A 16073-nucleotide genomic window follows, 5' to 3' on the forward strand; every position below is an offset into this window, starting at 1 on the left:
GCAGGGTTATTATGCATCTCGCGACAGCAATGCGACAGGCGTAAATCTTGCAATCACTGCTGTCAAACGTCACTTTTCCATACAATAAATAAACAAAAGTGACGTTTGGCAAAAGTGATTGCAAGATTTACGTATATGGGATTTGGAGGGCGCGCGTTTTCGCTTCTATGATTCCCGCAATTTTTCCATTCACTGTAAAATTATCAGAGATTTATGAACCATGAAAGATTTCCCACACAAAATTAAAAAGGTTTTATGGAAAACGAAAACTTTTTAAATTAAATAAGAATATATTAGGTTATAGTTATGTATTAATAAAAATTAGAATATATTACATCAATATTACCCGAATGAGGAAAAAATACTACACTGAAGGCCTTACTATGAAATTGGATATGCGTATATTTAACATATAAGATATTGCTTTACGCCTGACAATGAGAATGAATGTGAATAAACACTAAAGACATGGCTTTACCGTGATACACCTTTGCCTGTTTCCTACGAGGAAAGATACAGATAAAAAAATCTGATTTGCAAATAGCATGTTTCTCAGTTTCCCTATAGACCTAAAGAAACAAATAAATTAAGATAGAAAATATTCATAATTCATTCATATATAAATTGTATTGAACGCTAGAACTCATCATGTTTCGTTTACCATTCGGAGAAAGAGTTGATCCTTTGGAGGAAAAACGTCAAGCAAGAGAAAATACTATCAACAGTGTTATAACATTCTGTGTATTGTGTGCAGCTATTCGAATAGGTTAGTACCTTAGGTAAAAAAAAAAGACTGCTGAAACAAATACTAGGTCGTTCCCGCAAGTTACACTAGATTTGATTTATAATAAAAATTCAATTGTATTGAATTGTCCAATTCCTAAGTACCTACCTACCCCTGCTGACCAGATAATTTGTACGTAGGACTTAACATAAAACTATAGAAGCCGTTTGTTTTCAAGTACTTTTGTTACCGTACATTACTATAGATTTTGTTATTAATAATATGTAAATAATTTTCCAGTAGGAAATGGTATCCATTCAGTGAAAGCTTTTCAAATGACAATTGCTAATGAAATTAATTCTGTTTGTTGGCTGACAAGTGTGCTTTGCACCTAGTTGGATTACATCACTCACAAAGATAGTTCATCACAATATATATATGGGTTTATATATGTTAATATATGTAATACCATTCAATTTTATAGTTGAAATTATAAATAACCTCATGGGACAGTCAGGTTAAACAAAATAAGGAACAAAAAGTATGTGTGAAATATAACTGTCATATGCCCTAAAATGTTACCCTGCCACCACCTTAGACTACATCATCACTTACCACTGGGTGAGGTTGCAGTCAAGGGCTTACTTGTAGTGGAATAATAATAAAAAAGGACCAGCTGTGCCTTGCATATTTACATGCATAACCTTGTGTACACCTCCCTTAATACATAGAATATTGCCTGCTCAAAACAGTCCTTCAATAAAAAGGGAAATCTGCACACCAATCCTGTACTACTTGTGCACAGTGAGTGACTACCTGCAACTTGCTGGATGTTAGCTGTGCCCTGCGTCATCTAATGCACAGTTGCCAGTCAGCAGCCTACCACCAAAGCTTATCCAATATTGTTATTACCTATAGCAATGTAATATTAATTAAAATTGGATTATAGTACCTGCGTTTTGACCTGAGTCAATGATGTATTTTACTAATGGACACAGTGATTCATAAGGTTTTAGTATAAAATGCATTATGTTTTTCTGTTAATTGGCTGAAGTATAACAAAGGTTGCTAAACATATGGAAAAAAAACATTATGGACTGGGAGCTTGACTGTGTGCTGCGGAAGTTATTAACAATACATTGAAATAATGTACCACATGATTAACTACAATATTTTATCCTCATTGCTGACAGAAAAGTCCACGAGGCTATTGATCTAACAATAACTATAGTTAAGTCACAATCACCACTTTTTGTCCTAATTTTTCAATCAGGACACCGGTACAATCGAAAGATGATCTTATTTATAGATTCCTATCATGATATTCATCCTCATCCAAATAATTAGTTTTATAATGATTGATGATGTACCTGTAAATTTCTTTTAAAATTATTCAAAATTGACCTATCTTTTAGAAGTTACGACGGGTATAAACATCCTAATAGTAGAAAAAATTGGACCTATGTTCTATTGGCAGTCCATTAAATACTTGCAAATGCATAAATAAATTATATTTTACTATTGAATTGTAATGCATTAAGATATCATTAAGGTATTATAAAGTGAAAAGATTTTTTTTTTTGTTTTACTGTACCAATAGACTCCGAAAATATTAATGGACCGATTTTTACCATTTTTATCCAACAGAAAACTTTTTCAAATAAATTAGAAGTAGCAAAATTTTTACTCGGTATACAAATTGCTTATTTGGCGTGCGATGAAAAAACTATTCTTGATAAATAAAAGGTATGTACACTCGGGTAAACTAACAGTTTCCGCGGGATACGTGAATTACCGAAATTAACACGGACGAAGTTGCGGACAACAGCTAGTTTATAAAAAAGATTTTTTAATATTTAAAAGGTATCTTTTTGAGATCTTTTTAAGATTAATAACATATTTATTCGGACAAATTCGGAAAATTGAATCGGACCTATCAGTCCGATTCAATTTTCTGTCTAAAAATGTCTAGGGCATCGTGTAAGATATCAATGTCAGGGTTGGAGAGGCAGCTGTAACTATTAATTGGAGCGAATCTGTCTAAATAACATTTTTGAAAAATGCATTGTGAAGTATTTCGAGAATCGTATCTGGTAAAAGGTCGCGGGACCTTTATGTCGATTTGATACAACAAACAGGAGAATCTTTTACTTAAGCGTTGTAAAATATTTTTAATGCCAAACGATTGTATGATAAATTGTTTATTGAATGTATGTTGCCGATAAATGTCATCGATATCAACTAACTGCGGTTACGAACGACGCTCCCTAAGCACAATGGGTGCGAGTGAGTTAGACTGTACAATGATTTATTGCCCGACGACTCTGTTCATAAGGCCGCGCCGATTCTTGTGTACTGGATTAATTAATTTAATGTGTTTTATTTATTTTTTGATTTTAGCTCCATTGGTCATCGAGCACAGTGGATTTTAAACTATTAGAAGGAGCATGAGCTGAAGAAAATTCTGCGCTGTATATTATGTAATAAATTATTCCCTTAGTTAAGTGTTCTTTTTTTGGTTACCCTAGAAATGCATCCGAAGCCGCATTACTTCATTAGATTACTACTACCTGCATCTAAACCGATTAAATAATAAGAGTCTGTTTAATAATCATCATAATATGAACTCGTTACCGGTGCAACTGCAGTGCCAGGTGGAAGGATTTTCGTACCGTATTTACTAATTGACAGAGTGATTAATGAGGAAGGTTTTAGTTAATTTATCCGCGTAATACCGATTATTTTGTTTTTTAATGAAGAAAGAGGTTTTATGTGACTAAAAATACAGCGCATATCCTTAAATGAAAATATATTATGGACCTTCGTAATAATGGAATGCATGCAGCGAAAGTACTGGCTGTTTGTTGGTTTATCTTGAAAAACGATGAATCTAGAGTGAATAGGTAACCTGTTTCCACCGAGGGCGGAATCTAGAGAGCGCCCTACGAAACTTTCATGCAGTGGAATTACAGAAAAAGAGGGTCAGTTATTTCCTGAGAGTTTTTGACAGTTTAGCCTGTTCTGTTCCCCGCAAGTGTCGTATGTATTGAACTTTACACTCTCGGCTACCTTATAGCGTTCGCTTGCAGCTAACGCGCTTAATACGCCTCGACTGTAAAGTATCACTGCATCATATTGCTTTGTATCATAAATAACTTTAAAATATCCAAAGATTGGAAGTGTATATTTCGTACAAAATAGTCTTAATAAAAAAATACAAAATAAACACGTATTTTAAGAGTTATTTTGTTTTATTATTTTTTTCTAAATTTATAATAGGTATTTTATTTCTTCAATATCGAAATAAAAAGCTGTGGTTAACTCTGTCATAAAACACATTTTATCCTCCACTTAAATATTAACTTTTGATGCGATCCCGGAATTTAACCTTAAACTTCGAGCTCGCAATCGGAGTGAAGAGTGCAATTGTGCAGACTTTTTATACATATTTTGATGAATTTTAAGTCGAGGATTTAGGAGATTGTTTTATGCCCTTACTGCACAATTTCTACTGTTACATCATGAGACAAGTTCGAAAAAACCGAATATGCTCAGGGTAATGCATTAATTATATTCGTTAGTTGTGTATGCGGGCGGCAGCGCGTACGTAACACTTCACTTCTTATGCTCCTGCCGCTGCTACCCTCGTTACCCGAGGCTCCTTCACCGGTTTTTATACGCGGGCACGCTTACGGACGGGCAGCGAAAAGCTAAACCTAGAGCCTCGTGACCTTAAAGGTATGAAGATGGAGTATACTGTATCGGACAACTGCCCCTATGGTGCAATGGTAAGCATGCTCGGCTCCGGGTCACGAGGTCATGGGCTCGCTTTTCTGGTCTAGCCTAAATTTGTTATGTATTGGGCTTTATGATAAAAAAAATTCAGTACATCCCAGCCCGGGGTTATCGTGTTTAAAAAAAATAATATGTGTTAAGGATAGTGTTTTTGCTTAGGAGATTCAATTTTTCTCGCCTTGAGGTTCTTCTATATCAGAAACAGACACTTCGTGCGGTGAGATGTTTATTTACTGCTGGAAATATGAAAAATGGCTAAAGAACGAAGAAAATGTCACGCAAACAAAGTTTAGTAGGAAATTCAAATACATGTGTCGATTAACGTAAGAATTATCCAATAAAAGAAAATATACAATTTTAAAAGATAAATAGAGGTCCAAGAAAAGGTGGTGTTAAAGGTTGAGAATTATAAACACTCCATTTAACTTTGTCACTGATCAGGCAATTGGAATCAGTTTATAGGTTATTTTCTTTCTGAGAGCGATGATGTAAAAAAAGAAATGATAGTAAACATAAACAATACCCTAACGTGAATGGAGTACATTAAAGTATGTAAGAATGTTATTAATTTTCAGAAAATTGGTGTTCTTTATCTAAAATGCGGGTGGAAAAGAACCTCATTAGTTTATCGCAATGGTAAAATATTTAAAAAGAGAAGAAGACAGCCAAATGTTGTTGTTTTTCATTTATTCTTTTCGTTTTCCCTTCAGGACAGGCAAAGATCACTGACTATACAGCCTATTCAATTAATTTAATATAATATATATATATATATATATATAAAAAGACAATCTACGTAAACGAATTAAACGTAGGCCGATAATGTAGTCATAACATAGACAAACTAAATGATTTAATTAAAATAATTTACAATTTCTACAGTTATTTTTAATAATGCACATTAAATTGCAACTTTCAATACATTACTCACAACGCAACGCAATGAGACTTAAACATTTCTTTGTATATTTTAATCGATATTCGTGAATTTTAGGCTATTTAAAGCAGTGGAAATCAATATTTACGAGTATAAAAAATTATTTAAAATCCTATGCTCACATTTAATTCAATTCAATTCAAATTCAAATTCATTTATTTCAAGTAGGCCTACTTTATAAGCACTTTTGAAACGTCAAGTATGCATGTTTGTGTGACTCTACCACCGGTTCGGAAAGCAGATTCTACCGAGAAGAGCCGGCAAGAAACTCAGTAGTTGCTCTTTTCCAACATCAACATTTACAATCATCTTGCGGGAGATGAGAGCGAGGCTGGCTGCTTCCAATCTACCTTGTCATTGAGTAATTCATCAAGTGTATAGTAACTTCGCTGTACTAGATGCGTTTTTACACATTTTTTAAATGTATGCATTGGTAGGTCAAGAATTTCCTTAGGAATCATGTTGTAAAAGCGTATACTCAACCCCACAAAGGAGTTCTGCACCTTTCGCAGACGATATGCAGATAAAACTAATTTTTGACCGTTTCTGGTAAGTCGATTGTTAATTTCAGCTTTTGATTTATAAAGAGTAATATTTTGCAAATAACAAATACTATATTATTATAAATGTATTGCGAAGCTACTGTAAGAATACCTATTTGTTTAAATTTTTCACGAAGCGATTCGCGTGATCCAAGTTTATATACCTATTGATCGTTCGGCTCTTTTCTGTAGTATAAATATACTTTCAATATCTGCAGCTTTTCCCCACAGCAAGATCCCATAGGACATAATACTGTGAAAGTATGCGAAATAAACAAGCCTAGCTGTTTCAACATCGGTAAGCTGTCTAATTTTCCTGATTGCATATGCAGCTGAGCTGAGTTTACTCGCTAGGCTTTCTATATGGGTACCCCACTGTAGCTTACAATCTAAGGTCACTCCTAGAAAAACAGTGGAGTTTTCTATTTTAAGTGTTTCTCCATTTATTATGATGTTTTTATCATTTTTTTTTACGTTAGGCAAAACAAATTCCAAACACTTGGTTTTTTTTGCATTTAAAAGTAAGTTATTAACAGTAAACCAGTCTGACACATGTGACAAAGCACGGTTTACTTCGTCAAAATTATCTTTGTTTCTATCAGTCTTAAAAATGAGAGATGTATCATCCGCGAACAGTGCAATCTCACAAGTGCCCCTGACATGGTGTGGCAGATCATTTATATACACCAGAAACAATAAGGGACCCAAAATTGAGCCTTGTGGGACACCCATTAAGGCAGATGATCCCTTAGACTTTATGTCTTTTACGCATACCCTTTGAACTCTATCACTTAGATAAGAGGCAATTAAATTGAGTGCAACGTTTTTGATGCCATAGTGGCTTAGTACCTATTTTAGCATAGACACTAGAGACAGTGTGGCTAGAAATGAAAAAGTCAATCAAAATAGTCCTGTTGAAAGTTTTTATCTATAACAGGTATAAAGTGCCTAAAAATAGGACGGCGCGTTTCCCGACAGATATAAAATAAACACTACCCGTTTAATATATGGTATATATAAAATAGATAGGTTCTCAAAAATAATGATGTACGACTGAACAGAGTGTACGTTAAATGATATGAAGTGGCGCAATGTTCACGCTTGATACTATTTATACGAAAAGTAATACTTTTAGTAACAATAAGCTATAAGGATGATGACGCAGTTCAATCACTTGAAGCCCTTTTTTGATAAATAATAAACATTAAAAAGAAGATGCAGATGAAGCTCCAGATTTAAGAGATACGAAACACCAGCAAATGTCTTACCCCCAAAATGCGGACAAGACAGTGCCCGACGAGGAGGAGGCGGTCTTTTTGTTTCAACTGGAGGTTTCCTTTTTGCCGAAACCTGCCGGTGTCGAGTTAATCACAATTTTGTTTTTAACTATTCAATAAGACATGGAAACTAAAAAACCTGCGTCATTCTGATCTAGAAGCAAATATGTCAGAGGGAGAAAAAAATAGTCTGAAAATAACGATTCTTATTATTTCTGTTGAATTTTTTTTCAATATAAAGCTTTCTTTTAATATTTAAATAGTACTTATTACTAAAAAAATAACTAAAGTAACAATACTAAAATAACTTTAAGTATTGTTTTTTATTTGTTTGTATCGAAAATTTAATAATTTTATTTTTGATTTGCTCTCACCTAATTCATATTATTTTTAAAATGCTGGTAATAAATTTTTTAGTAGCATAATTCAAAATGTTAAGAACAAATAGTGCGCCGCTGTCGGCATTCACAAGATCAAAGGTGTTGAACTGCTGTATCACTTTACCTACTACGGCAGTAGCAGCCAGCCGCGTATATTTGTATTCTTAGAATAAATAGTAGCCTTAATAACTCTTGGACTCATGTCCATGCAAAATCACGTTGCCGTGGCCGAAGGGCCGACACCGTGCAATGTAAGTGTGATGAGCTCGCGCACTAGGAGCCGACCGCCGTGCCTGATCACCAGTTTCATGTTCCTTCTGTACCTGGCGACTGGTTGCAATCAAGTGTGCTCAAAGCGCCTGCGCGTCACTTCATCGAATGGGATCAAGAGCAGTGCCGATTCCGAGGCAGTTAAATATTATCGTCGTAGTAATATTATCATATTTCGCCGATGAACGACAAATATGTTTGAACTTTTACAACCCAGAAATACAATAGTAGAACATAGTTTTTTCATACTTATTAAGCTTGAAAGCTGCTCTGAACGCTCGTCAACATACATTTACAACACCAGTCCATCTCAATCCAAAGCAGTTCCTGCCGATTCTATTATACTAAATAAACAGTATGTAGTTTGGTTTGGTGCAATTATTTCCTGGTCTGTGCGAGGAGCCAATCAAACGTTTCACTGCGTTACGCACAATGGAATTTATGCCATTAAAATAAGTACACAAATAAGCTTACCTACATCGAATGTACTTCCTTTCCTCTGTGACTCGCACAAACTTAGCGGGCAGCGCTTTCTCAGAATGGTGTTGTAGAAGTGCGCACGGCACGATGCGGGGGGAGCGCGGGGCTCAGTAAATGGACACAGCACATTATGTAATAAATTACACTGAAGTTTATTCTCATTCTGAATACATATTGACCAATGTTACTTAGTTTAACTTTGCATCACTTCACAACTTTTTATTACAAATCACTCAATCAACATACATTTCTTATGTCTGAGGAAACTTTTTTTTTTTGTAGTTTTCTGTTTATTTGTTATAAAACCCTAAAATCTGATAATACAGTGAAATTTAAGCATTCTTACAGTTATCCACTACGTCCATTTAGTATTGTAAATGAAACGATCACGATGATAATAATAAACATTGATTTAACTTCTCGATATCTTTTTACAATTTCAACTAAAATACGCTCACTGCGGGGCCGAGGGAGGGGGGAGGGGGGGTTCGGTGCAATCATACGCCGTTCGACGAACACTATACATTGTATACATTTGTAAAAGTATCAAAATCGAGTAAAAGGTCTACAAAAAATTATCTCGAGATACTAACATTCGTTTACGTAGTTTAGTTTAACCTAAAATTGACCTATTCAGCGCCGGAGCCGCCGGCGGGCGCCAAAGGGTAACGAGGGTAGCTATTTAAACTATTTGGCTTAATTATATTTATATGAGATGAGCGCAAATAAAAGCGGTGCGGTGCGGGGCGGGGCGGGGGGCGCGGGGCGGGGGGCGCGGCCGCTAGTCCTCCGCCTCCTCGTCCTCCGACTCCTGCTGCTGCAGCCACGTCAGCCACGTGTTGACCTGCGGGCGGAGCGCGGGGCTCAGTGACAAGCCTCTCAAATTCCGATGCCATTGTTTATCCACTCCCGTGCTTTAAACCAGTATGCTTATTGCCAACATTAAAACACCCAATGTCCTAATAACCATTACATCATATCATCTATTGTATTGTTTTTCATAATAACACTCCTTTGATTTTTTTCAATCCTGCGCAAAGGGTTCGCTCAACTGACAGCCACATTCTTACTGCTCGATGCGTGGTGTCCGTATGAATTTCAAGAAAAGAACATTGTCTTTACGCGCTTTTCAAAACTAGGCTCTGTAAAAAATAGGTTATTCGAACCCCGTCATTTGTTTTTTTTAACATCAAGTGAATCAAGTGAGTCTTAATAATTGCACCACACAAAATGTTATTTACTATTACAATAAATAATTCTTCCATTAATACTTAGTTTAATTGTGTAGATACTCACTAATGGATGATGTCAGGACACTATACTAGGACTCGCTGTTTTAATGTTAACAATAAGCTACTGTTTTAGAGCCTTTTATAGTGGATTCATAATATGGGTGATAGTCTCGTGTGACTGTTGATAATTAGCTATTCAAACACTCGTGTGAAACTAATGCCACATATTATTTAACAGTTGCATTAGAAACAACTATAAAGAATCTAATCGCTCATTTTTATCGAAGAATAGTGTCAGGGGTTCGAAAACACTTAGATATTGTTTTTTTTTAGGGCACGGCGTTCTGGAAACGCGCGTGTATGACAATGTTCCTTTTTGTAAATTCATACAAATACTACGCATCGAGCCGTAAGAATGCGGCCATCTGTTGAGTAAACTCTTTGCGCAGAAGGAAGCGAAAAAAAACAAAGGAGTGTTATTATGAAATTCGATACAACATCATTTCAGAATATTTTAAAGAGGATTTAAAGCATGGGAGTAGATAATAGCAGATTATGGAGAAACTTCAAATACGTTCGTAGAATATTTTCGTTCACGTTTCAAGCGTACCTGGAACAGCGCCTCGCCCTTGCCGGGGTAGGCGTCCGTGACGTCCTCGCGCCAGCGCAGGAAGGCGTCCTCCTCGCACACCTCCAGGTTGTAGAGGTACATGAACCAGCGCAGCAGCATGCCCTTGGGGTAGCGGTGCCGGTGCGCGTGCAGCTGCACGGCGTACACGGCCGCCAGCTGCAGCTCCGCGCGGCCCTCCAGCAGCGCCGTCAGCAGCGGCGCGTACTCCTCCGCCAGCGCGCGCTCGCGCTCCAGCGCCGCCTTGTCGCCGCCCAGCGCGCCCGCCGCCGCGCTCACGTGCGCCGCCAGCAGCGCCACCGCGCCCGCCACGAAGCCCGCGTCGCGCCGCACGGCCGCGTCCACGTTGCCGCGGATCCAGCGGTACAGCGCGCCCGGCGCCGGCTCCGCCGCCAGCTGCCGCGCCAGCGCCGCGCGCACGCGCAGCTGCGGCGCCAGCGCGCCCAGCCCGCGCGCCTCCAGCGCCTCCAGCGCCGCCGCCGCGCCCGCCTCGCGCTCCGCCACCAGCGCGCACACGTTGAGCTTGCTGCGCGCCACCAGCGCCGCCAGCCGCGCGCCGCCCGCCGCGCGCCGCAGCGCCACCAGCGTCTCCAGCAGCAGCGGCGCGCGCGCGCCCTCGCACCACGCGCCCAACTCGCCCAGCGGCAGCAGCCCGTGGCGCACGGCGCTGGCCAGCAGCGCGGGCAGGCGCGCGTGCGCGGCGCGCGTGGCCACCAGCGCCCGCAGCGCGTCGGCCGGCGCGGCGCGCCGCACGCCGCGCACGACGCGCGCCGCGGCGCAGCACAGCGCGTCGGCCGCGCCGTCGCCCGCGCCCGCCTCGCCCGTCAGCGCGTGCTCCAGCACGGCGGCGATCACGCGCCGCAGCACCTGCGCACGCGCACGGCTCAGCGACGTAGACTCGCCCACTGACGCTCCGTCGGTTTTACATTGGACTAGAACACTCTCTGGGCCTAACGCCACAAATGACATTATAGCCCGACTAGTTTGCACAAATATAACCTCGAAATAAAAGGGTAGAGAATTGTTGAAAAAAAAGACCAACATTGAAGTCACAATCAGAAATAAAACAATCAATGAACAACAAACTACCACGAATTCAAGCTAAATGAGTTGAAAAATTTGATGGCCTGTACGCGCGAAGGTGGCATCGGTACAAGAGAAGTAAACTTTGTTACTATTGCTATTAAGTTTGTAAAATAATAAGCAAGATCTGGATTATAAGAATAATAACTAAAACTAAATAACCGGGTGTCTGAAATACGAGATCTAGGAGTCTTGCTTGACACTAAACTACTCTACGATAAACACGTAGACCAAATTGTCAGTAAAGCTTCTAGAATGCTCAGATACCTGTCTCGATCATCTGAATATTTTACCAAATTAATAACAATCAAAGTACTACAGAATTGATATAGGACATAGAAAAACTGAATCAAACCTTTTTCATATTACAAAATTAATACCTGTCCCTACATGGGGGGTTTAGCTCTTCCTCACCCCGGGGGAGATGTAAAGAAAGTATATTTCTTTAGAGTTTCAATATTCTCTAATTTAAATTACAGAGCAACACATTTAAGTTGTTTCAGTTGACGGAATCATACGAATTAAACTAAAAACCTATTATACCTTTTTAATAATAAAATATACACCCTGGACAACTGTCACAAGCTCACTAACTTGAGTGATCTGCTGTTCAGGAATAATCAATAATTTTAAGTACTCTTACAATATTTTAGGTGGTCATTTCTATTTTTAGACTATTCAGAAATCTTTTAACTTTGTACTATACTTCCCGTGTGAGCATTTTCCTTTCTTACTACGTAAATTCTATTTGTGAAAACTTGTAATTGGCTATACTTGGTTACTTTACTTTATTTTTTTTTATTTTCTGTTATTAGCTGTAAGTGTTCCTGTACAATAAAATAAAATAACTTCGAAATTTCGAGTGGGAAAAAAGTGATAGCAAGATTGAATGGAATTTTTGTATTATTTGCAGTATTCATTCCACGTAATTATGTTATCTTACTCATGTTTCTCCTTGAGGACAGCGACAAGAAGTGCAAATGGGCACATAAAGCATTAAGCATTAAGTTTAAATCTAAATTTTAAAAAGCTTCTAAACTTTTCTATATTTAGAGACTTCCATATTTGAAAGGCAAAACCAAGATTAATCCTCATCAAGCCACAGAAAAGTATTTTGATGGATGGTGAACACTTTAGATAATCGGGTTAGGTATTGGAGACGTAGTTTATAACGTAATAAAAAAGATTCCAAGATTTAGTATGTCCGGTGTCTGGCTTAGGTTGAACCTAAACTGTAACGGAAATCACACGAATTTACACACGTTGAGATTCAATGTGTTTATTGTACAGTAATGGTCAATTCTATTAATACTAATTGAGTCTGCCATTCGTCCGCGAATTGCAAAAGATTACGTGGCAAGTGTCAAAACCCCGAATGAATATGTTAAAAAGCAAAGGCCCGAGTAACGAGCCTTGCGGAACACCTGAGGGGCACGCTACGCCAAGGTAAGTAAAATCATTGATCACTACAGTCTGCAACCTATTTCTTACTCAAGATGAGAACCAACGGAACAGACCACCTCTCGTTCCAGCCTTAGACAAATTGAGTGGTCGTATGTCACGAGCAATGCGATCGAAAGCCTCGCCGTAGTCAGTACCTTGTCGGGCAGCTGCAGCTCGCGCAGGCGCTGCAGCGCGGGCTCGTCGTCGTCGGGCTCGGGCTCGCGCTCGCGCTCGGGCTCGAGCTCGGAGCCGTCGGGCGCGGGCTCGCGCTCGGGCTCGGGCGGCAGCGCGCCGCGCGCCGCCAGCGCCGTCACCGCCTCGATGGCCAGGCGGCACGCCTCCTCCTTGTCGGGGCCCTGCAACACGGCGCGCGTGAGCGGCGAGGCCGGCGCGCGCGGCGCGGCGCGGGCGCTCACCTTGTCCTTCTTGGGCTTGTCGCGCTTGTCGGGCGCGGGCTTGAGCGGCAGCGCGGGCTCGGGCAGCAGCGGCGCGAAGGCGGGCAGCGCGGGCGGCGGCGCGGCGCGCGACAGGCGGTTGGCCGTGAACAGCAGCGCGTTGGACGGCGGGCGCATCTGCACGTCCTGCAGGCCCGTGCTGGGCGCCACGCGCGCCTTGCGCTCCTTGCCCGGCGCGGCCTGCGGCTTGTGGCGCGGGAAGTAGCCGGGCGCCTGGCGCTGGCGGAAGTCGCGCGGGAAGCCGTTGCCGAACAGCTTGTCGTGCTGCGGGGGCTGCTGCAGCGCCAGGCCGGCCAGCACGTCGTCGAGCGGGCGCGCGCGCAGGCCGCCGCGGAACAGCGAGTCGCGCTCGCGGTCGCGCTCGCGGTCGCGCTCGCGCTCGCGCTCGCGGCGCGGCTCGTCGTCGCCGCGCAGCTGGTGCATGGGCACGGGCCCCTCGGCGGAGGCGGCGGCGGCGGCGCGCGGCACCCAGCCGGCGCGCCGCAGCTCCACCACGTCGCGCAGCATGAAGCGCAGGCGCGGCGCCAGCTCGCGCGCGCCGGCCAGCGTGTCGATGCGGCGGAAGTACTGGTCCATGAGGCCGCGGCCGCGCTCCGAGTCCAGCACGCGGCCCACGGTGCGCACGAGCTGCGCCAGGCACTCCAGGTCCTCCTGGTGCTCGGCGGCGGCGCGGCGCGCCAGCAGGTTCTGGATGCAGCGGTGCAGGATGGACTCGGCCAGGATCTCCAGCTTGCCCAGCTCGCCGATGAACTTGATGTTGCCCAGCATCTTGCACTTGGCCAGGTGCCGCTTCTCCTCCTCCTCCGGCGACAGCGCCTTGTCCTCGAACGCCGCGAAGGCCTGCGGGCGGTGGAGCTCGTTACGCGGGCCTATGGCTCGCCGAGTTACTTCCCCGCGAGGGAAGCACTGCGGTTTTTCAAAGGAACGTGAACGTACGAACGTTTGTTGTTTGTTTAGTTTTATAAGAATTATTGTAACCTGTTGATTATTTACCTAGATATTATTCGGTTTCCTAGGTAAATTAAATACGAAACAAAATGTGTAATGTATCATTCTCATTCCCTCCCATACATGTGTCGTCTATAAATCTTTCGAAATCGTTACATCGAGTTTAAAATCACAACGGTTCTAATTTCTCTTCAATAATTATTATAACGCAAAACAATACAATATAACTCCGTAGTGCAAGTGCGTGCGCGGTTTTTTTTAACTTTAGTTTTTCGCATAATTTTAAAATTAATTTATCAAGATGAAAATATTAACACAAATAAAATATCATCAACAATCAACACATTTATACTAAAACTTTCTAATCATCTCATTCTCTCGCCGGCTGAATCCTACACATTTTTGTATTTCTGTCTCTTAGCTGTCGTTTTTAACACGCTTATTAGCTTCACCTGTATGTTTGTATGTTTGTAACCGACTTCTTTGGACGCTATTTTGACCCACTTTAAACGGTCAGATTTCGCTCAAACATTGTAGACATATCGAGGACCGATGACAACACTACACTAATTTGAGAAGATTATTCCAATTTTCAATAAAAAAAATAAGATTTTTTAGTTTTTTCGAACTATTAATTACAATTACTAGAGCGCCATCTAGACCAAAATGTAAAAAACATATGGCGTTACCAACAGATGGCGTTCGCGTACCTAACAGCGAAATCTAAGGTAATGGCCTGTTTTAAATAATATTTAGAAATTGAACAAAAAAATTTTCGATCGTAAAGCACTCTCTGATGCTTTGCATCATGTGTCGTGCAATAGTTGAAAATGAAAAAAAATTAAAAAGTAGAAAATAAATAATAGTAAAAAAAAACTAAAAAACACGCCTTTTATAGAAAACCGAACTAAAAAATAGGAAAATAAATTTTAATAAATTTAAATTAAGATTAGTGTCATAAATTTCAATAAATATAAATTAACATTAGGGTGAATAAAAAAAAAATATTGTAAATAAGCGTGGGGTGCATGGTGTCAATAGTTATTTAAAATATTTTATTGAGAGATATGAGTAGAGTGATAATCATTTTGATAATATCTTAAAAAGCACCCTACGCTTTTTTTATAATTTTTTTATTAATCGGATTTTTCATTCGGATAATCGGTTCCAGTGCGGAGCCAGTGAAGATGATGTCTGTCGCATTCGGCAGTCAGCTCGTTACGTTGAAATCAAGGAGGTATCTCTGCAGGCTGTGGAAGGAATTCCTAGGGAACATTTGTTATAATAGATCATCGAGACTAAAATAAGTTCGTCCGCTCAAATAGTTTTCAGTACACCCACAATACTTTGATTCAATAATTACAATAATGACTAATGATACAACAACAATTTATAGTTTTATTGAATTCTGCCGAATCACGAATAAATGTGGGTGTAAACTGTCGGAACGTGTTACGGCACGTGCACAGCGCGTGAGCCACTGGAGCGCTCGAACCGCAAGGAAACTCTCACCTGCGCGCGGTTCTCGAACTCGGCGCGGCACTTGTTGAGCAGCAGCAGCTTGAAGGTGCAGGGCTGGCCGGGCGGCTCGAAGTTGGGCGCCTCCTCGCTGAGGCGCTTGCACAGCTGCGCGTACATGGACGAGTACTTGGGCTCGTCCAGCGCCTTCTCGAAGATGAGCAGGATGACGCCCTTCAGCACCTTGTCCGAGTCGAGCTGCAGCGCCAGCAGCGCGTCGCTCAGCTTGTGGAACTTCTCGGGCGTGAGCTTGTTGAGGATGCCGCGCACCTTGCGGTGGATGGCGTCGTGCTGCGCGTCGGCGTCGGCGTCGCCGCGCAGCGCGCAGGGCGGCACCCAGCGCCGCCGCGGGGCCGGGCGC

General features: G+C 41.4%; 1 protein-coding gene and 1 long non-coding RNA gene across 2 annotated transcripts; one reads left to right on the forward strand and one right to left on the reverse strand.

Moving 5' to 3' along the window:
- The first annotated feature begins 526 nt into the window (after positions 1-526).
- On the forward strand, positions 527-3228 carry LOC120624145. Its single transcript, XR_005658745.1, has 2 exons — positions 527-766; positions 3125-3228. It is a non-coding gene; the product is annotated as an uncharacterized LOC120624145 (long non-coding RNA).
- Positions 3229-8533: 5305 nt separating this feature from the next.
- LOC120623721 (eukaryotic translation initiation factor 4 gamma 2) lies at positions 8534-16069 on the reverse strand. Its single transcript, XM_039889911.1, has 5 exons — positions 15707-16069; positions 13208-14086; positions 12947-13147; positions 10248-11132; positions 8534-9249 (listed from the first exon to the last, which is right to left on the reverse strand). The coding sequence occupies exons 1-5, from the start codon at positions 15830-15832 to the stop codon at positions 9187-9189; spliced, it is 2154 nt and encodes a 717-aa protein (XP_039745845.1). The 5' UTR covers positions 15833-16069; the 3' UTR covers positions 8534-9186.
- Between the last annotated feature and the right edge of the window lie 4 nt (positions 16070-16073).

Source organism: Pararge aegeria, chromosome 5 (assembly GCF_905163445.1).
Source record: "Pararge aegeria chromosome 5, ilParAegt1.1, whole genome shotgun sequence".
Lineage (NCBI taxonomy): Eukaryota > Metazoa > Arthropoda > Insecta > Lepidoptera > Nymphalidae > Pararge > Pararge aegeria.

Coding starts and splice junctions, on each gene's coding strand:
- LOC120623721 (XM_039889911.1), bottom strand. CDS start 15,832: ATGTACGCGCAGCTGTGCAAGCGCCTCAGCGAGGAGGCGCCCAACTTC. Junction 14,087..15,706: donor AGTTCGAGAACCGCGCGCAG/GTGAGAGTTTCC, acceptor CACCGCCCGCAG/GCCTTCGCGGCGTTCGAGGA. Junction 11,133..12,946: donor AGCTGCAGCTGCCCGACAAG/GTACTGACTACG, acceptor GCGCGTGCGCAG/GTGCTGCGGCGCGTGATCGC.